Source organism: Dendroctonus ponderosae, unplaced genomic scaffold (assembly GCF_020466585.1).
Source record: "Dendroctonus ponderosae isolate FM_Combo_2020 unplaced genomic scaffold, Dpon_F_20191213v2 Dpon_F_20191213_1, whole genome shotgun sequence".
NCBI classification, from domain to species: Eukaryota; Metazoa; Arthropoda; class Insecta; order Coleoptera; family Curculionidae; genus Dendroctonus; species Dendroctonus ponderosae.
The window spans coordinates 37,508,468-37,531,361 of record NW_026017110.1 but is presented as its reverse complement, the minus strand read 5'-3'; the positions used below and the strand labels follow the sequence as shown (position 1 = coordinate 37,531,361).

The window sequence follows — 22,894 nt, the reverse complement described above, 5'->3', positions numbered from 1 at the left end:
TACAAAATAGAGAACGTATATTTATAATTCAAAGATGTTACATTATTAAATACTTAAAATCGAAAAAATGCAATGTAAACAAAACCGTTTTGCGCATTTCTTAAAAATGCATGCAGATATAAATGTACAAATTGAATGGTATTGTATAAAGCAACCGATAAATAGTAAGAAGAAAAATTATATATCCATACAAACTTTCTAGCGGCTTAAGCCTGCTAATTTTTTGATGCTCTGGATTAAGTGAGCGTTGTATTGTTCATAGTTAACCGGTTCGACACGCACAGCTACTGTTTTCAATCGATGTTCATCCTGAAACAATAACATTTAATTGTGATTTTAAAACATATGGTGAAACTCCAGTCAAGACCTTAAACCATGGAAGACCACATTTCAGCTTTACTACCAAAACTGAGTAACAATTCATGCAATGGTTTGTAGAAGGCGCTTTTATTGATATTTCAGAATTTTCAGTTTTCTAAAAAAAAAACTAAATGAAACCCCATGATTGCTTTCAACGAACATAAAATATGGCACATATTGGCGTAAAGTACGTTTTKATCTCTTCATTGGTTTTTAACCGCTATGAAATTCCCTTTAAAACGAGCAGAAAATGAACAGAATGATGTAGAACGAGTGAAAGATACAGTGCTTTRAAAAGTTACTGATTTGCGGATTTGCTTCGCTTTCATTTTAAAAGAAACAAAAAATATCCAGTTGCAATATGAGGCTAAATTGAAKAACCTTATTATATCCGATTTGAAAACAGTACCTAATTGGACAGATATATTAACAAATTATATTAACGGTATATATTCGAAACTCCTAYAGGCTCTAGCAAGACTCTTTAATAAATGTCTATTGACGCAATAACTCCAACTCAGTGGCATAACGCAGTAAATATCATATTGCATAAGAAAGGGGTAAGTAAGGTAAATTCAAACATTTACAAATTATTCACAAAAGTTCTGACAAAAAGGTTAGAAAATAAATTCGAATTTTATCAGTCACGAGAACAGGCCGGATTTAGATCTGGATATGGAACAAACGACCATATATTGGCAATAAAAAATATGATAGAAAAGTGTGTTGAATACAACGAACCTCTGCTACTGATATTTGTGGATTACGAAAAGGCTTTAGACATAATAATCAGTCACGGAAAAATGCTGGAAGCTTTAACAGAATGTCGTATAGACCATCAATATACAAACATCATTCATTATATATATCGGAACGCCACAGCCAGTATTGGACAGGACGATAGACAAACTGAAAAATTCCCCATACAACACGCAGTTCCGCAAGGAGACACCATTCCACCACGACTGTTCACCACACTGTTGGAGTGTGCATGCAAGAGGGCAAATCTGAGTGAAAAAGGTATCAATACAAATGGAGAAAATCTAAACCACCTTCGATTTGCGAATGATATTGACTCCTCCCTAGAAGTAGGACTGAAAATAAATATGTCTAAAACACAAATTATGACAAATCTAATACTCAGCGAAAGCATAAACATTGCTGAAGCAGCCATCGATCAGACTACGGCTTACAAATACCTAGGACACAAGATTTGCCTAGGAAGAGATATCAAACCCTCGAACTAAACCGGCGTATTAGATTGGCCTGGGTAGCTTTCGGCAAACTTAATTATGTTTTCAAATCAGATATCCCAGTCAGCCTTAAAAGGAAAACATTAAATCAGTGCGTGCTGCCAGTTCTTACCTATGGAGCAGAGACCCTGACACTTACGAACAAAACAGTGCACAAAATTCGGGTAGCACAAAGGGCTCTGGAACGCGTCATGTTGGGTATCTCTCTCAAAGCTCTAGACGCAATAGAGAAGATAACAATCCTTAAATGGAATTGGGCAGGACATGTCGCCAGGGTGACGGACAACAGATGGACAAAACGAATATTGGAGTGGAGGCCGAGACAGGAAGCCTACCGAAGCCGAGGCCGTCCACCAACAAGATGGACCGATGATCTGAAACCCTGTCACAGCAACTGGATGCAAGCAGCACAGGACTGAGATGCATGGAGATGAATGAAAGAGACCTACGTCCAACAGTGGACACGAGATGGTTGACTGATTAAATTTCAATTGACGGTACTTTTCGACGCATGACCGAGATCCATCATGGCTGAACACTCTGTATATTACTTTTAATCCTGAGATCGAACATTAACGGTAGAAAATTAACCTTCAATTAATTATAGTTTCTTTTATTGGGGAAACATCAACGACTTGCCAACCAATACTGTATCACGCACGTATGCGCACAGAATGTTTTTAGTATTCGGCATCATTTGGCGGCATTAACATTCTTCAAAAAATAGTTTAGCTTGCAATGCTCTCGAATAAAAAATATAAAAAATTTGATGGGTAGTAACAGGAAAATCAGTGGTGATCAGTGATCTGTGATCAGGTGATATATACTCACATTGTAAGTTTCCATTTTGACTCTGCATTTCAAAATAAACTCTTGAAACTGAGCCTGTTCTATTACGTCGGTAAAAGCATCATTGTTGGCCTCCATAAGTTCGCCGGCGGCTTGTGAAGACAAACCCAACACTTTTTCACATTCATCATTAAACATGCTAATCCACTGATTGCCGCTGTGATCTCCAACGTTCATCTGTAATAAAATATCAACTTTATTGACTAGGTCAAGCTTTATAACGAAACGATTTGATTTGCTGCTATTGCAATTAAATCCAAGAATACTGGTTTGAGATGGATAAAAACGTTGATGTCGATTTGCTCCTAAACGGAGAGGTTTTCCGTGTGAAGCACATTTTTTGTCTAGTATTTTCTAATCTTTAAAATTGCACATTACTTTTTGCGATATTTGGCATGCCAAAAAACATATGCGAAAAATTAAATTTGGATTTGCCATTTAGTGGTAAAGTGGATAAACAATTTTTGATCAGAAAGTTATAAATCAACAAGCTTAAACTATATATAGAACTAGTAACCAGAATAGGTTAAAAATCAAATGAAAAAAAATTGGTTTGATGACCTGTAAGTCGGAAAATATTCAACTTCGAATTTTTGTTACATGACTTACTATCATTATTTTAGCATGTAGAGTCACTCTTAAGTCATTCTTTAGGAATGTATTATCTGACTTCTCTAAGGATATAGCCGAGGTAGAAAACTTTTCTTTCTTTAACGATGTTAAGTATTTCTCGTTCGCAGCCTGCAGTTCTCAAAATTTCTTTATTCGTGGCATGTGCGGTCCATGGCACGCGTAAGAGTCTCCGGAGAGTCCACATTTCAAACGCCTCGATGCGGTTCAGGGTTCTAGCTTTGAGAGACCACGTTTCTGCGCCGTATAGTAAGATGGACCATATGTAACACTTTACTACCCGTAGTCTAAGTGCTAGCGGGAGACTGCGAGTTAATAGAAAGTTTTTATGTTTACAAATTGTTGTTCTTGCATAATTCGTTCGAAGTTTAACTTCTTCATCGCAGTCCCATCGTTCGTTGATCATGGCACCCAGATATTTAAGTCGTGATACTCGCTCTATAATATTTCCATCAACCGTCAATGCGGTGTTGATTATAGGCTGGCGACCTATTACCATAAGTTTGGCCTTGGTAGCGTTGATTTTAAGACCATAACTTTTACCCATGGCCTCTATCCTATCCATTATTTGCTGGAGATCCTCTAAAGTCCTATGAAGCATACATACATCTTGGCGTTGGTGATAACACTTCTGAATCAGTAGTTTGATTGGAAACAAAGCCTCTCCCGTACCCAACCCCTTGATGAAGCCAAACTGTGTCTCTCCGCTCCTTTCTTCACATTTCGAGTATATTCGACCATGTATGACTCGAAGAAAAACTTTTCTACAATCTTTTGGAGATGTCTTTTTGGGAATGGTTACAAAAGTTGATTTTAACCAGTAGGTTGGAATTTTACCCGAATCGTATATTAGGTTGAACAGATACTTATGTGAGATATTTTGGGTCAAATATTTTAAGAACTTCTGCATGCACGTAGTCATGACCGGGACTTTTTCGGGTTTGCATTGCTTTCAGAGCATGCTGAACTTCAGACTCAAGAATTTCCGGGCCCGACCATTCTTCCCCATTGATAGGTTGCCTGGCTTCTCTTTGGTCTTCGAATAGTAATTGTGCATACCTTTTCCATGTGCTGCATAGATCTACCGGATCTAAGATCAATTTCCCATTGCGTTTTAGGGAAGGTATTGGTGCTTTTTTGTGGTACCAGTTATTTGTTTGAGTTTTCTATGAAAATTTACAGAGTCATGCAGAGCATCCATGCGTTCCGCCTCTTGGCATTCTGCAGTTACCCAGTTCTCTTTAGCTTGTCTGCATTGTTGTTATTTATTTCGGTGTATCTTTGTTGTTGCTGTTTGACTTTTGATTCTTCTGTTCTCCATAAGGGAGAATATCTCATCGGTCATCCATGGTTTGTTTTTTTTTGTTGTTGTTGTTGGTACCAGAAAAGCGGCGAAAACAGCCAGAATATTTTGTTTTATGTTATTCCATATGTCATCTGGAAAGTCGTTATGTCCGGGATTGTTATTATTCATTGCACATAGTTCTGTTAATTTGGATTTCATCTTGTCTGCAACCACTGGTTCCCTCAATTTATCAATGTTATAATTATAATGTGTTGTTGTTTTCTTCTACATTAGTTTGAGTCTAAATTGAAAGTCTGCGATCAGAGGGTTATGGTCAGAGTCGAGGTCGGCACCAGGATACGCGGCGACCCTTTTGATACTATTTTGATATCTTCCATTGATTAATATATAATCTATTTGGTTACGTACGATGTTGTTATTGCTATCTTGGGGAGATTTCCACGTGCATAGCCTCCGGGTGTGAAGTTTATAAAATGTGTTTTTTATGACCATATCGGAAGTGAGTAGGTACTATAAAACTGCCGAAAAACTCGGTTTAAGTTATTATTGTAAATCGAACCACGTTATTTACATAAATATTATAAAGAGTAACAGATGAAGCATTTTAAAGTTTTTCACCAGTGCATTTTCGAAACTTTAGTTACCGACAATTTTTTTTGCAACTTTTGGAAATGTGTAGTATTATACAGGATAACATAAAGATATACAGAGAGATGTCGATGGCGTATTAGTCGTTTACGGAGAACGTTATGTAACGTGATATTTCTGAAAATGTGTAGCAGTAAGTAATCGGATATGCTTTAACGACCCAAAATTTCAGCGATACTGCGTTGCTGCTTATATCGAAAAATATCTACAACTTCGATAATTTAAATGAGACACTCTGTTTTACTGGACGTTTAGACATGCCATACCGATTTTACGATAACTTTTGCCTATTCAATACTAATTTGTAATTAATATTCATATTTTTTTAAATCAAAACATATGTAAGAAATATTTTTTCAAAACCTTTTTGCTGTGTATTTCAAAAGCTTTTCTCTTCTTCCTCTTATTTTAACCCTTAGGCTTGTATTTTGCAACTTAATTTTCTTGGGAGAAATCATTAATCCGCCTCAATCATATAGAACTTATCTAAGAAATCTTAAAGTACAACGCCACTTCGATAAATAAAAATTCCAAATTTTGGGTCTGGGTTCGGAGCGCTCTGGGCTTGATCCCACAACCACATACAGCAAGTTGTTCTGAATTATACAGGGTGTACTGAAATTAGCGATCATCCGGCTAAATATATAGACGATTTCATTTGTATAATTTTTATAGAACACCATGTACATTAAGTCCATGTTAGAGAAGACCATTAAATTCCTAATGATTTAGAAATGTTTTTCGGGCTATTTGGTTTTTTAAAGCCGCGGTCCATGGGAATTACCTTCCTGACGTTTCGTCCACAACTGCGGTGGACCTTATCAAAGACGATGAGGCAGTGGGTAAAGTAATCTCCCATGCTTTCCGACTAAGACTGTTTCAACTCCAGTTGTCCCCTGTCGTCAACCCCGAGATCGATTTATAAAGAGTAATTCGCGAATTCTCAAGCCTCAAGCCACCGTTGTCCGATACTTGAGCAATCAACGCTGTGAGCACTGGCTTGAGCATGAGAATGGTTTATAAAACGCAATCGAAGTCAAGTCTCATGCTTGAGACTCGACTCGTTTATAAATACGGACCTAAGTCCTTATAATAAAGATCTCAGGGAGTTGGTGGATGAATGCAAGCACAAGAATATTGAAACCCTCGACTCTGAAGCTTGGTTCTCATGGGTCCGGAATGCTTTGCGGAAGCGGAGTTCGGAAAGTGCGCGCGCAGCCCACTACTACCATTACTACATGCGGAAAAAATTACGCAGTTCACATGTATCCGGATTATTTTTCCGCATTCCACCGACAGTGTTGGCATATCTTTCGGGAAGCGAGATACGATCCAACTATTTTTTTACATTTTTTCTCGTCAGTATTTTGAGGTGCATTAAATGAACGTTCGAAACCAAAAGTTAAATCTGCTTTTGTCTTTGTACGTTCTAAAAAGAAAGAAACAAAGACATCAAAACGAAAGACGGTCGAATAGACGCCGCTGAACATAAGCTTTGACTGAAGCATCACTGGAACCTAGGGTTCACGTTACGCACGGCATGCGGAAAATATTAAAATTTGAGATGGGCGGAGCTAACGCATCCGGCAAACTTCTGATTGGTCGGAAGGTTTTCCGCATTCCGCATAAAAAATCCAGATTGGAAGCGCGTTTTGCGCCAAACAGCATGTGCGCCGAAGCGTTGGACCCCCCACCCATCCCCCACGCATGAGCACACACGGCTGGGCTGCATAAATAAGACGGGGAATCCAGCAGTTGAATCAGTCTTAGTCGGCAAGCACGGGAGATCACTTCGCCCACTGCCTCATCGCCTTTGAAAATGTCCACCGCAGTTGTGGACGAAACGTCAGGAAGAAATTTCACATTCCTAAATGTAATTCAACCGGCCGTGAAAGCCTTCATAGTCTGATAATTTATTGAAATTCACGTACATTTTTATACAAATTATGATGGCGAGAAAAGCTCAGATGTCATGGGTGCATGTAATGTAAAATTGGAGAATAATCTGAGTGAGCTGAAACCTAAATAGCGACAGGGAATGTTATTAATGTGATAGTCCTACATTTGCCATTAGCAAGTTTTTGATATTGTATTGTTTGTATTGTAAAAGAATATATTGAATGACTTCAAATGACAAAATACTAGAATTTTTAAATTTAAATCAGCTGTCCTTATTACATTCATAATGAGTTGACCTAAGGCTCACGTTGATGGAACGAAAACCACGTGTTTATCGGTATTTTACTGTATTTACACCTACAAAGATGGCATCATTTTTGGTAAAGAACCCAGAATATCAATGTCGATTCAAGTGCCAAACTAGATGCGCTTTTTTATCTCCGAATATCTCACCACTAGCCTAGTTTTTCGAAACCGAAAAACTTATTTGTAAATAAAGCCATACTTACGTTGCATAAAAGTCGGAATCGAAAGTTCTCGTAGCTTTTGCCACACTTTTCGCAGGTGTAAGTGCCATTATCATTATCCACAACTTTTTTATTGCACCCGTCTTTGGGGCATGCTTTGTACAAGCAATTTTCGCGTCTCAGCAGCAAAATAGTGCCTTTCACTTGGTAGTAATCACCTTTATCAAGACTGGATCCCAATTGCTGATCCACAACCTGCAATTCCAATGATCGCTTTATTATCAATACATTAGCAAATAATCTACGAACATTAATTATATAAATTCGAACTTTTTTGCCTGAAAATATTTTGTTTCAATACATTTTTTTAAGGAGAATGAGGAACACTAGTAGGTTTTGATTCGCAAACATAACATAAATCTGTTGATATTTTAAACTTTAAACATTTTGTTTTCGTTATAACAAGTCTAGACAACATGCCAGAACACAGTAAGTTAAAAGAAATAACATGTGAATGGTACTCCAATTAAAAATGGAATGTTTACAATATATGTGCGATTTCCAGAAATCGCCTAGATAGGCATCATTCCAAACATTTTTTTACTGGTCTTGTAAAATAGCGTGATTTATTCGAATTGGGCAATTTGTCATTACTTTCAAACTTCTCACTATTTTTTAAGACTAATGGTCTTCACACTGTCACATAACGATAGCAATTCGCAACTTCCAGACAAACCGATTCGAAATACGAAAAGCTGGCATTTCGTTAAAAAATTATACATTTTGCCATAAACAGCTTTGACTTGGACGTAAATCTCACCTTCCTCAAAATCGAAGACGCTACTAATGAAATATTATGAATGTATTCCACTTCAAAAATCGCAGCTTGCTTCGGATTGAATGGAGAATATACTTTTTATATGCCCTTATCGATTAACATATTTTAAGCTCTTCGAACGAAAAGCTTCAATTATCGCCAAAAAACGCCCAACATTTATGGCACTAAAATTAAAATTTCCGCCAAATCCGAATCGTAGTTTTGTTTTGATCACGTGTGAAAGTGGGGCTCGGATTTCAAAACAAAATTTTTAAAACGGCATTATCGGTCGGTGATTCGATACTTGTTTCTGAAAGGAAAATCACGAAGCAAAATCAAAGAGCGCTTAGATGCGGTGTACGGTGACTCTACTTCTTCCTCGGTTTTTGATGAGCCACGCCCAGGTGCCCCGTAAAGCGCTATCACAGAGGATCCCATAACAAAAATCCACAATCTCAAATTAGCCACGACCGCAGATTGAAGGCGCGTGAGTTATATAAAACAGTAGGCAGCTCAAAAGACCGCGTGAGTCTTATCCTGCATGAAATTTGGGGCATAAAAAACCTGTCTGCGCGATTAGTGCCACGTTTGCTCACTCCGGACAACAAGCGAAACCGTTAGGCCACTTCAGACCAACGTTTGACGCTGTTTAAGCGCAATCGAAAGGAGTTACTGTGTCGTTTTGTAACCGTCGACACAACATGGGTCCACTGGTACAGACCCGAGACCAAGGTCGGAACAGTGGACTTTACCCGCGCAACTTGTTCCGAAGAAGGTGAAGACTGTCATATCGGTCGGGAAGAAGACAGCTACCGTTTTCTGGGATTCACACGGTGTGATCTTCATCAACTACCTGGAGAAGGGAAAAACGATCATAGCTCTACTATACCGAATTATTGGGCCGATTCAATGTAGAATTGCAGAAAAAACTGCCCTATTTGGCGACAAAGTGCTCTTCCACCATGACAACGCACCGGCTCACACCTTCGTTGCCACAAGGGCGAAATCGGTCAAATTCTCCAGATTTGGACACGTGCGAATTCTTTTTGCCTCTAAAGTCACTCGCCGGACAGAAATTTCAATCGAATGAGGAGGTTATCGTCACCACGGAGACCTGCTTTGCATACCTCGAGCAAACGTATTCTTCAGACGCGTCAAAAAAGATTGAGCATCGCTAGGTCAAGTGTACCGCACTAAAAGAATGTTGAGAAATAAATCGGCACTTTTCCAAAATGTTCGGTTTTTCCGTAGGATAAGTACTTATCGGTCCGCCCTAGTACATTTTGTTGTTAGATCAATACAATCTACATTCTAGTTGGTGCAGTTCCTACTTCTTTTCGAAGAGAAAATAATTTTTCAAAAATAGTAAAAGCAATAAAAAAATTCAATATTCCGGACGATTCTTGTGTAAAAAAACGTATTTCATTGGAGCCCTTTGAGAGTCTATATCTTCTAACTAATGCGAAAAATTAAAGTGTGGCATGAATATAAAGTAGATTATAAGATGGTGTGTAGGATGCCCTTCGCATTTGTTACGACCAGTTTCCGGATATCGTGTATTTTCTAAGGCAATAAGAATACCTTGCAATTAAAAACCAGAAAAATAAAGAAAAAATCTTATAATTAACATTACAAACCTGCTTGAAGGACATCCACGGGGGAGTGAAACTAACCCCCAGTCCACCTCGAGCGCTAATATCATTTGCATTTGCGTTCATGCCGTCTGATTCAAACCTGCAAAAAAATAATGCATATTTTCAATCAATCACCATTTAAATAGGAATTGTCTTACCATCCTTTCAGTTGGTAGCATTCCGTTATTTCTGGGTTGATCTTCAAAAGCGTTCCTGATATGGTAGACAAGGTTTTGCCGCCACCAAACTCTGAAATTCGGGCTCCCTTTAGCGCAATCACTGGATTCCCAGATCCATCAAAGTTTTCTGCTTGTGCACCCCATAGTGTTAAGGTGACCTAAAGAGAAGTAAAACTTTAAAAATATTTCTCTACCTCGAGTCAGTGGATTTAGACGACTCCTTTACAGACTAGTTGTTATCAATAATTGTCACTACAACAATCCTCACCGAAGAGTTGGAGCGGTCCACCAGCTGAATTTCTTTTTTCTGGAGTTCTCGTCCTGATCGCGCTTGGAATTTCTCGAGTTCTCCAGTTGATTTAGCTACTCCGAGAACATCTGGTAATAAAACCAACATATTCAATATTTACTCTTAAAAACAAACATTTTATTACTTGTAGGGAGAGATTCATGATCAATTTATTGATGACTTTTAATTTTAGATAAAAACTTAAAATTATAGAATGTATATCTCCAGAATGTAGAAAATTTTTATTATTTGAATTAAAATACATCCTGATTTCACATCGACGTCATTCCTGTTAAGGTGTTGCTGGGCTTATTTAGCCAGTACAAAAAAAAATGTTTAATAAAATTGTTTATTTCTTAAAGAAAAACATCGATATTTTATTCAATCAATATTTGATTGTTGTTTAATTGTTATTGGTCAAACTATCAGTACATGTCGAAAAGTTTACCTTCATCGGGAAGAGTACATGCGTGCGGTTTTGCAATTACAGTACGCTTTGAAATGGTATTTAGATAACTTCAATTAAAACACAAAATTTTTAAATATTTAATTCTTGTTTACTTATTAGAGACAGATTAGGGTGACCACTTTATAGTTTGACCATTATAACTTTTTTAATACAGTGCCCGCAAATAATGAGATCCCTCGTATTTTTTGAACCATTTTTAGCCATTGTCGGAAAATTTGGGACGTCTCCATAAGATCAAATTTTCCATCTTTTGACATGAAAATTACTGCTTAAAATGTAAGAGTGGCAGTCTCACACCATTTTCGTTTATTTTTCCTAATGGATTGGGTGACACCTTGTTTTGAAAGTCTATTCATCGTACCGTCAACCTTCAATTGTAAACCATTTGTTTCGGTGGTTTTCGAATGACCGATTGCCAATTAAATATCTGATGAGTATGTTGTTTTTTCTAACGCTGTACAAAATTGCATTTTTTTCTAAACCGACTCCACCCTACTCAGATATTTTAAAACTTTCTAAAATGAGTACAACACCATTATCAATTTCAAATTCAAAACTGCACCTTCACATCTGTAAATTTACCTCATCTTATTTGACGTATGCACCGTCAAGTGCATTTTTAGTCGTTTTCGCATCCAGTTCGCTTAAATCCACATTTTTTTCTTATTTTACTGTTTGAATTTCTAGAGCAGAAACTTTTTTATTTATTCTGAGAGTTTTAGATAGTTTCCACCATCGTTATCCACGTTTCAAAGTTTAAGTTTCTATTAAGTATTCCTTAAGTACCTAGCTTAAAGCGTTAACTTGAATGCAAAAATGGTTTAGGAACGCACAATGAAACAAAGAACTGAAGCGGTGGTGTTATACGGAAAAACCTGATTTTTTTAACAGCGAGGTGCTTTTTGTCTGGATTTTCCCTTCGAACGACACACAATTAATACGCGATAGTATTCCGGGCTTCTGGATGCCGCAAAATTGTCATATCGAAGAAAGAAATACGCAATAATCAAAAACGTTTTTCTTTATCACAACCCCAGCTTCAATCGGCAAACGTTACGACGAAAAAAATTGTTCAATTTGGCTGAAAAATATTGAAACAACGTCTCTACAGGCCAGACTTGTTACTTTGCGACTATCATCTTTTTGAACCCCTGAAGTAAGCGTTTGGAGGTCACTGCGTGAACGTCCGAAATATGTCTACCAAGGCGGGGTTTAAAAGTTCCCAATATACTGCGATAATTTATTTCTATCGCGAAAAAAATGTTTTCGTAAATATTGTACCACAAAGCAACAATTTAGAAATCTAATCAGTACCGTTTATTTTTGGTACACTCTCGTAATACAAACGAATATAATACTTGTTCTTTTTGTTCATGCAAATAGCATTCAAACACAATTGTAAATCATGATCATTCTATCGTATGATGTATGCATCAATTGTAAATATTGATCAAGCTCAAACAAAAAAGTGCAACTACTTACCAATTGTCTGATTCGCTTCCAACTCTACAATTTTACTGATTTCCACAAAGTCGTATTGGGTTTGAACTTTAGACAAATCATCATCTAGACATTCTTCAATAACAGTTTCATTTGACATGGCCATTTCATACTCGTTTTTCAAACTGTTAAACTGTTTATTTGCCGGCTTCAATTGGCATCTAGAGATGTAGTAGACTTTATCAACCTAAACAATAACAGATTTAGGTTAAAATATGGATATTTTTAGTTTAGTGCTATTTCTGGTTGATTAATTATTTAATTTTTTGCGGCTCAGCCGTGGGCCTAATAACTTAATGTTAACGCATTTACAAGTACATATACGCAACGATCTTATTTTAATAGTGAAGCGAAACTGTGTATTAACTTTAGAAAAATGATGTCAAGTTTCTTTAAGCTCGTCTCATTAAAAACTTGATTTATGTAAAATTTTCGGTTTTACTGCTTATTTCGAAAAGATGTATCACAATTTCTCAAACATTTTCGCCCATTTTCGTAAACACCCCATAGATACTTAGAAACAACACTGTTTAGGAGGCAGCTGTATGTGACATAGAGGTGTAGGTATCGGATATAGTAGTCTGAAACCGATATAATGTAATATAGGAATGCGACTCAAACCTATCCTACTCAAATGTCAACATCACCTGCACTGTGGTGCACTTTTACAGACGAGGCTCGGACGACCGAGTCGCGGCGGAATAACCGCATCACCGAGGCTAAGAACTCCAAAACGAGACTCTCTACCAACCCGCAACGGCCCGCGTTGCAGAAGTAAGGCTAAAATCCCCAGGAAACTTACATGCCAGACACAACCTCAACAAGGCCATGAGTCCCCGGCGGCTCAGTGGTCCCTGGTTACGTAGCAATTAGACCAGATCAGGGGCAGAGGGTGCTAAGAATCACCGGGTAGGATCAGGACCTACCATGGACAACGAATACTGCACACAGCCACTTATATCACAAGATCAGAACAAAAGATGATCGACATTGAAGAAAAATTAAAATATATAAGGTTTTAAGGGTACAGAAAAAATAGCTTAAAAAAATAATTGTTATTAAAAACTGTGAAATTTGCAAAAAACTATATCAAAAAGACGGCAACAATGGCTTTTAAGGTAATCTGCCTAATTATTATTACGTATATATCCGTTGTTTCTTAATTACTACAAGTTTTAGTAACCATGAGTAACCCGAAAACAAAGAAAGGAACAGAGAAGAAAGAAGTACTTTGAAGTTAGGATAACTTTGCCACATAACAGGAATTTTTCGAAGTTCTGTCCCTTTAACTCCAAATATGTTTGTGTCAAAATAACTTTATAGTGCATTCCTGGCAGCAGTCTGGGCTCACACTTTCTCCTTCAATAGAGACTGCACGCCATGAAGTCTTCCTTAACAAATGCCCTCTTCGTAAATGCATCTGCTCAAGCCCAAATGGTATGACAAAGAACAAAATCGATTTTATTGCCACTGATAATAAACGTATCGTCCAGGATGTTCTGAATAGTATTGAACAAGTTGCGGCAGGTAGCGACCATAGGCTGGTTAGAGCAAAAGTTAAAATAAACGTTAGGAACAAGAAAGCAAAGATGGTGGCAACGATCCAGGGCAAAAAACGGACATCGATAGAGAATAAGGCGGGATATGAAGAGGAAATGTCAACATGGCTCAAAAACCTAGAACACCTGAGAGACGACGAAATAGATGTGGACGATTTAAGTCTGAAAATTATCAACATTATAAAGTAAACTCAAAAAACCATTGCGTAAGAGCAAGAACCAAAGAAGATAAAGTGAGCCAGAAGTACGAAGAATCTTATGAAGGAAAGAAGAGATATGTGGAATGGATACGGCAAAATTGCGATGCATTTAGACAACTAAACAAGGATATTTACAAGTCTACCGGGTAATTGAAGAAAATAGGAGCTTAAGAGTGCTGCGGAGCAACCTTACGGAAGGCAGGAAAAACATTTGTAGGTTCGCTGATAGAGTGTTCAGACAGGTAGAGAGGAAATTCTTAAAATTACTAAAGTGAATTCTACCCGGAGTTTTATAGAAAAACGGCGGACCTAGTAAATACAGGGCTGATACCGAAGGTTCAGAATGTTGGATCGGTGGATATCCTGGAAATATGTACCGACAAAATATCAACTTCGCTCAAGGCAATCAAGAAAGAAAATCAAAGAAGAATATATGCTATCCAAAAGCTCTTTAATTTGTGCCTTTAAGAAGGCACCTTCCTAGTGGCACAATGTTGTTATTTTCATCATGCACAAAAAGGGCGACAACACAGATCTAAAAAAATATCGCCCCATCAGCCTCCTTTCACACATTTATAAGTCATACGCGAAAAGAATAACAAAAAGACACAAACAATCTCGACAACTGCCAAACACGAAAACAACTTGGTTTCCGCCGTGGATACGGAACGAACGACCAACCACTTAAGCTGGGTTCTCATGAATCCGGAATGCGTGGGGCGGGAAGCCTTCCGACCAATCATACGCCTGCCGTATGCGTTCGCTCCGCTCATCCGCAGAAGTTCCCAAACTCTAAAATTTTCCGCTTGTCGTGCGGAAGGTGAAAACGTAGGTTATCTCCAGTGAAAGATTATGGTCGATAGTACATCCACAGATCACAGAGGCTGAGTCCACAAATAACAAAGACAAAAGCAAATTTAACTTGTGGTTTCAAACGTCCATTTTATGCGCCTCAAAATACAGGAAATCATTTTACTTATTGAAGTGAAGTACTCAAGAGTTGTATCGCATCTCGTTTCTCGAAAGATCTACCAGCATTGTCGATAGTAATCCGAAATACATGTGAACAGCGTACAATTCTCGAAGCGTAGTAAGGCCGCGCGCCCACGACCCGTAATCCGCTTTCTAAATAGCATACCCGACTCATGAGAACCAAGCTTTACAGGTGATGAAAACCTTAATTGGCAAATGCGTAGAGTACAATAAACCGCTCATGTTCATATTTGTAGACTTCGAGAAAGCATTTTATACTATTGACCAACATAAAATGCTTCAAGGGCTTCTGACGCAAGCAGCGGCTGCAGCGTCCATCGCATGCGTCGAAGATGGTTTGGCATGTGCGTCTAAGTTGAGAAAAGTCGGCAGCCCGAGCACTGTGCAAAGGGAAATGTGAGTAGTTGATTAATTAGTAACATGGAGCTTGCATTGGCTCTTTTATTAGAAAAAAATGATGATGATGAAATTGATTCCGCTATTAATTACGAATAGAAGACCTCATTATTCTATGTACAAACATCGAAATATAGAAGGGACTTATGTCAACCTTATTTCAAAGTATCTTATAGATGAGACTAAATTCCACGCTTATTTTCGCTTAAGGTCTGGGTTTGCTTGTGCGATTGATGAATGCGTCTGACGCAAGCAGCGGTTGCAGCGTCCATCGCAGAGACTGATCATATGGAATAACTAGTGCGTCGACGTCTAGCGTCTGAAGTTTGACGCAACGTGGGAACGCAGGCACTGCAATCGAGACCAATCCAGGGTGAGACGCAAGCGATTTCATTGCAATATTTCTATTTCTTTTTGCCGTCGGCACGAATCAAATTGATTTTTACTTAAGCGAAAATAAGCGTGGAATTTAGTATCATCTATATATCGATGTTTGTACATAGAATGATGAGGTTTTCTATTCGCAATTAATAACAAAATCCAGGTTTCATTATCTTCTTCTTCTAATAAAAGAGCCAATGCAAGCTCCAAGATGCTAATTAATCAACTACTCTGATAACCAAACTATTGAGTTTTAGATAAGAATAGATCTAGCTTGGGCAGCTTTTGGGAACCTGAGGATGTATTTAGGTCCGACATCCCGGTATATTTGAAGAGAAAAGCGTTCAGTCAGTGTATCCTGCTTGTTATGAAACATGGAGCGGAAACACTTATTCTGACAAAAAAAATTCATCAATAAATTAGAAGTGACACAACAAGCTATGGAGAGAGACTTTGGGAGTCTCTCTCCATAGACCTCACCGAAAAAAAAAACGAAAAAAAAAAACAAAAAAAAATGGAGAGAGCCATTCTAGGTATTTCGATAAGAAGAAGAACATGTGTAGCGGCGTAGTCCGGATAATAACAACCTTAAAATGGAATTGGTCAGGATACATTGCAAGAACGACTGACGAAAGATGGACCAAGAAAATCCTTCAGTGGAGGCCGAGACATGAGGCTTGCCGAAATAGAGGTCGACCAACGAGGTGGACTGATGAGTAAGGCTATCAAGCACAACTAGATGCAGGCGGCGCAGTGCAGGGAGGAGTGGACAGACCACGGGAAGCCTATGTTCAGCAATGGACGCGACGGGGGTAATTGATATGTGACATATTCTTAATATTCCACCAATAAAATACACTGTTTAACATTCGACGGCTAAATCTGACGCAGCCTGTGTATACCAAATCTAGTCAATTTAAGAAAAATCAGGCCTTGCTAGAAATAAATGATAAATTTAAAAAATAGGCACATATTAACGACAAAATGTTTACGCCAAAATGCTGTTTACCTGGATCATATCATAATATTTATCAACCAAATCTCTGAAAGCGGTGCACCTAATTTCCCCGCTTTCATCAGCCAAGTCAAAGTTGAAAAGCTGTCCTGATCCTTTAGCGTTTTCCCATTTTCTTATTTCCCCTTTGTTGATCACTCTTGCCTTAATAACCCACCTTAAAAGGAAAATACGTTTTCTCTTGGGAAACAATAAATCAAATAATATATATACTTACTTGCTCTGATAAGGACTCAAACTAGAGATTGGATGAGTGATTCGTCCAGCAATGGAAATGTTCCCATTGGTTGTACTACCATTAGTTGGATTCAGCTTTTGAATTTTGTGAGGGGGTCCAGAATCTTTACCGTTTGAAATAGAGGCGGTCGAGTTACTCACAGCTGAAGCTGAAGACCCATTTGGACGAGGAATACTTTTTGCATCAGGAGTGTATGGAACGGGAGAACCGAATTTTTCGTTTACCTCATCACCATCTTTTAGGACGAGCAGATCCAAAATGAGAAGAACACGACTGAAAAAATAGGTTGATTATATCTATTTCAAGTACTTTCCAAATGTTATTTTATTAATTGAATATTATCTAATTTTATAACTTACGTCTAAAGTGTTAGGAATAGTGAAAATGGGAGGAATAATTTAATTCATCAATTTACAAAAAAAAGAGGGGTTTTTCAGGACTCTGGAATAAACAGATACCTTCAGATTTTGTTTGAGATGGACATTGTGATGAATAAATTATTTTTTAGATTATTTCTTATTACGTTTGTAGTTGAGGGATATTACTACTTATATTGATTTTTTTTCAAATAGCTTAATTAATCAAGATAAAGTTGCGCACAATATTGCTAAAAATCAAGTAGAGTTAAAGCATTATAGACTAGTGCCGATACGAATTGTCATATAGTAAAAAAATAATATCAGATAAGGACCAGGTGGAAAATGTTGTTGAGGATTCAACTTTAAGAAAAAATAAAATTGGAAGACGAAAACACTGGAAATTGTGAAATGAGAATGCAGTTTAGGGGTTGAAAACGGGTTTTTGCGATTTGCGGCAAAACGTGACCACCTAGCAGAAAATGCTCAATAGCAGAGTTGTGGATAATACAAAAATCTGAAATAAATACTGAAAAATTGTTTTTTTGCCATTTTGACCGTTAATTTGAGGTTATATCAAAAGTCTGAAATACACCAGTTTTAGATTTTTAAATTATCTACAACTTTTGCATTGAACGTTTTCCGGTAGGAAGTTACGTTTCGTCGTAAACCGCAAAAACCCGCTATCAGCCAATAGGCTGCAATCCCATTTCACCACTTCCATTGTTTTCACGTTTAAAATTTTATTTTCCTTAAAGTTGGAACCTCAGCAACATTTTTCATCTGGTCTTTGCCTGTAATTTTTTTATTTACAAAAATTTGTTGCACCAACCTACTATACTAATATGCAATTTTAAGCGATTTAACGATAAATCAACCCCCAAGTCACTTAGAACATTTTAAAGTATACATTACAACGATTAAAATTATCACTTATACACTTTCGTAATAAAAAAAAGATCAAGACAATTGTTTGTGAAAGATATGGGTAGCTTCATCGAAAAATGTGTATAACTCGAAAACTAGTCTTATTCTGAACTGCAAAAATCATCCTTATTCAACACCAAAAAAAACCAAACTTTTACTAATTTTGCGAAATTTGTTCGCATGAAATGATTGGAAACCCCGTAAAAATTGTCTTGAATGTTCAGGCAGATGCGTATGCACAGAAAATCAAAGATAAGGAAGAATTAATTGATGTATGTATTTGATATGGTAAAAAAATTTTTACAACTGTGAACTCAAAAATAAAATTAAATAATATGCAATATTTAAAAATAAAGATGTTCACAGAAAGTGTTCAAAAATACCCCCTTAACCGTCTAAATTACCGAGTACTTGCCGGGCTTTTAGTTTTAGTCTTTTAATCTTTTTACCAGTACACCTCATTTTTGATAGTACCCCACAAAAAAGTCTAGGAAATGTCTATGGAAAAATATCAGGGGATCCTGCCGGAAAACGTATATCACTGTGTACAGCTATAATTCTATCACCAAAATATCTATGTAATAACGGTAAAATTTCTTTCATATTATGAGCTGAAGCCCGGTCTTGTTGAAAGAATATTTCCTGCCTTTCTTTTAAATTAACTGCGTCAAAAATTATTGCAAACATTTGTCTTAGCTCGTTATAGCCCTGACTAGTTAATATTTCTGGGCAAAAAAACCGGTCCCACAATTTTCGCGCCTATTATTATTGGTGTATGATTATCGACAGAGTATGCAGGACTGCTAACAATTTAGATTTGTCATTTTTGTATATTTCTTTGGGAGCGTTTAAGTCCGAACTAAATCTGAATTTACCCATGTAATTTATTTATTGATTATTTGTCTGTTATTGTTGTGTGATTTTTTATTGTATTTTAATATTTTTATACGCATTGTGTAATTCGCCAGATTTTTTTCCTTTTAATAAATTTGAATTATGCCACATCATAAGTTAATGGTAAAACGTCTCTGTGGGTGATCGGGGTCGATTCGAACGAACTTTTCCTTGCTCCAAAAGTGAACTGTGCGTTTGCAGTATATCCAAAAAGGAGTAATAAAAACAACTCAACAATTTAACTAATTGTTAATGTATAACAAATATACAATTTTCTATGTTTAGGAGTAAAAAGAGTAATTGTTTCCGGTCATTTTTCAGATCGATAATTCCCGCGAAAAATAAAATAAAAAAAAAACTTTATTGCCAAAACTCCTTTTAAAATGACCTTCAACACAAGTCCTTGTGTCTCCCAAATACACTTTATTATAAAACACTCTGTATAAGACAATGTGTACATAGTTATATCACATCGGATTTGACCATTAATAAACAAATGCATTGCATGTCATTAGTAAATTTTATTTATATTTTCAAATAATTAGTTTCCAAATTAATTTTTTTCAACTGTTTATTGTGTGCATCTTAAAGATACTTTCAGAACGGCTATTCAGTAAATCGGTAGTCATTTCGATTAATTCTGTTCTCATTTTTCGCTTCTTACTTTTAGATTGCCGGTGCAATAATAAATTATTTAACGTCGCTATATCTGGACTATTTGGTGGGGGATTAATGGTACAACTCATTTTACGTAAATAGCGAAGCGGAGAAAAGCCAGAGAGTGAATACAAATTAGCAGTAACGTTCAGTGAATTTATTTACTCATGGAAACTGAAACTTGGAAAAGCAATATAAACATTATTTTTATTGAAATACTTCAAGCATATTAAGTAAATATTTTTGAAATAAAAAGTCTAGCTGTTGATCGAAAATTACATATCCATATGAGATGTTTCATTACAAATTCATCAATTTTGCGTAATTCTTTCCTTTCATCAACAATTTTTCTTTTGGAGATTCAAGAGCAGTAGTTTTCCGTACCTCTAACAATAAACAGGCTTGCAGTTGTCTAAATATACGGAAAAACCCTGTATGGACCGATTCTAATAGATTTCACTTTTTAAATTGATTATAGTATACACAAACATACTTTGCACAAAAACTGTGAATGCTTTGAGATTTTACAGCTGACGACAATTTCGAAAGAGTCCAGGAATCCAGAAAAGACTGAAAAAATGTATGAATTTAAGATAACCAACAAAAGTTCTCCAATCAAGACGGTCAAAAATTTACCTCTCATCCAAAAGAGATGAATGCGGTTGTTTTTATCCAAACCTGAGTTTTACTTAGGAATAAACCCACAGCAAGTTTTTTTCATTAAAATCCATTGCAATACTTTCCCTATCCTACCAAAGCATATTGTGGTATAAATAAAAGTTTGATCAGTCAAATAATCTCACAGTATCTTTTGATAAGGCACTTACTTGACCCTAAGTAAAGGGTGTTTTTTAGAGGTGTAGAAATTTAAACTGAAATAAAACTCACTAAAATCATATTAACGTCATGGTACTGGCTCTATTGGAAACGCAATTGTATGCCATTATAAATCAACTTTAATTCGGGGTATACTTAATGCGCCGCCGCTGGCTCGAATGAAGAGCAATCTGGAAGTTTAATTTTTGACCACCAAACTTCCTCTAGACCGTAAAGCACAAAAACAGTGAGTTTTTCTGGATATAACGGGCTCTCAATAATGTCTTCTGGATTTTCGTCTCTCGAAATCCGGCAATTTTCTTTATTTACGCAGCCAAATCATATTTAAGCTATTAATGGCATGTTCAATGAAGCCAGTACCATGACCTTAACATGAATTTTGTAAGTTTATTTAAATTTAAAGTTCTATACCTCTAAAAAATACACCTCTTATTTATGACTTGTGACTTAAATGAAAAATGTATAATTTGTAAATATCCAAATTCATTAGGTAGTCAATTTGTGTACTTTTATTGTGGCTTGTAACAGTTTATAAACTGTTACACGCCTTAATTTTGTAACAGTTTATAAACTAGTTGGGGGATAATTACGTCGGGTAATAGTTGCGAATATTTGAGTATGCACCTACATTTTTCAACAAAGTAACCAGAGACTGGGATAGTTTTTAATATTCAGCTAGTGGATAAGCAACCCGACCAAGTGAGCAATAGTTGCACGGTATTCAGAGAACAAATGTCCTCTGAGGGTCGGTTGGATAGACAGTCCAAAAAACGTTTAAATGGCCCGTTAATATATCAAAATAAAAAGCGCACTGGAATATTTACTTGCAAAGAAAAACGAGTATTTTGCGGAAATCATCGAAAAGCAGGTTAATTACCGACTACAATACTTTTCTTGGAATATATTTTACAGAAGTAAATTAATACATTGCAACAAACATCAACGTTGCTTACCTATCTCTCCCATCCGGGTTATTTATGACGCTGGTAATAAATCGCTCAATTTTCATGATTGTAAACTTAGTCAAGCCCTTTTCCCCTGCTTTTGCATACACTGGAGCGGTCATCATAGCAGCAGATACAGTGTATTGTCCATCAGACAAAAACACTCTGTACCGGTCCTTATCCGGATTTCCCGATCCAGTGTTGATTTTCTTCACGCTTAGCACTTGGACCACAGGCCCAGTAATATCCTCCCCTTGCATTATTGTCTAAAAATGTAATTGATGTTAAAGAAAACTGAACTTTATACGAATAAAAAAAATAAAGAAATGTATTTGCCAATTACCCCGAGAGCTCCTCTAGTTAGTAACGATGCCATTCTGCTAGAAATATTGATCTAGTTTTGATGAAAAATAAATCTACTGTGCGATTTTAATCTAGAACGTGCAAGTTTTAATATAAGGTTTCTATTCCAATGTATCGTACAAATTGCCTCCTGATCTACTTGGCGGGAGATGAAGACAAGAATGTTTATCTTATTCCATGTGCTCGACAGACGTCAACTGTCAAGCCGTTGGCAAGCTGTCGCAGCGGTGCCAAGTCAGACACTGCCAACTCCGAAAAGAAGATAACTATTGGCCTCAGTTTTAAAGTGATGACGTGAAGAAAAGGTGACGTCAGTGTTATTTAATTTTCGATACGAATAATGAAATTAACATACTTTTCTAAACAACTCAATAATACAAGCGTCTACGTATACGCCACTTCTTGTCACTTCTATCGATTGCGGCGATTCGAACCAATCAAATAAGCCTACCGGTTTGATGTTATCGAACGTATCGTTGACAAGTTCTACAAGTTAGTTAGGACAATTCAAGGTTAGGTGATTTTGTTTTTTGTTTGATGATAATTATTTTATAAATTGTCGAGATAAACAACCGCGAGTCCAACAATCATTTTTTTTTCATTCCTTCGTGACTTTCGAACCCTATATAAGCTCTAGATAAAAATGACAAACAAATAGTATCGTACGGAAATTTATAGGTAAACTTTATACGCTCTTGGCTAGTAATTTATAATTTTTTAAAAGGGATTGTTTGAATTTGTTGGAAAAAAAATAATGGCATTGTCTTGATATTAGCACAAAGAAAGACAGTGATAATTATGAGTATTGTTAAATTGATAATAAATTATTAATAA

General features: G+C 36.6%; 1 protein-coding gene across 1 annotated transcript; it reads right to left on the bottom strand.

Annotated features, from left to right (window-relative positions):
* On the bottom strand, nt 1-22,297 carry LOC109535559 (replication protein A 70 kDa DNA-binding subunit). Its single transcript, XM_048665040.1, has 11 exons — nt 22,041-22,297; nt 21,707-21,963; nt 17,062-17,355; nt 16,839-17,001; nt 12,283-12,487; nt 10,311-10,420; nt 10,022-10,200; nt 9,867-9,963; nt 7,455-7,667; nt 2,445-2,639; nt 1-309 (listed from the first exon to the last, which is right to left on the bottom strand). Exons 1-11 carry the CDS (start codon nt 22,071-22,073, stop codon nt 199-201), a joined length of 1,857 nt encoding a protein of 618 aa, XP_048520997.1. The 5' UTR covers nt 22,074-22,297; the 3' UTR covers nt 1-198.
* Between the last annotated feature and the right edge of the window lie 597 nt (nt 22,298-22,894).

Excerpts from the sequence above, each read along its gene's own strand:
- LOC109535559 (XM_048665040.1), bottom strand. The coding sequence starts at position 22,073 with ATGGCATCGTTACTAACTAGAGGAGCTCTCGGG. Across the intron at positions 21,964-22,040 it reads TAACTAGAGGAGCTCTCGGG|ACAATAATGCAAGGGGAGGA; the intron begins GTAATTGGCAAA and ends TTACATTTTTAG. Across the intron at positions 10,421-12,282 it reads GGAAGCGAATCAGACAATTG|ATGTTCTCGGAGTAGCTAAA; the intron begins GTAAGTAGTTGC and ends TTTTATTACCAG.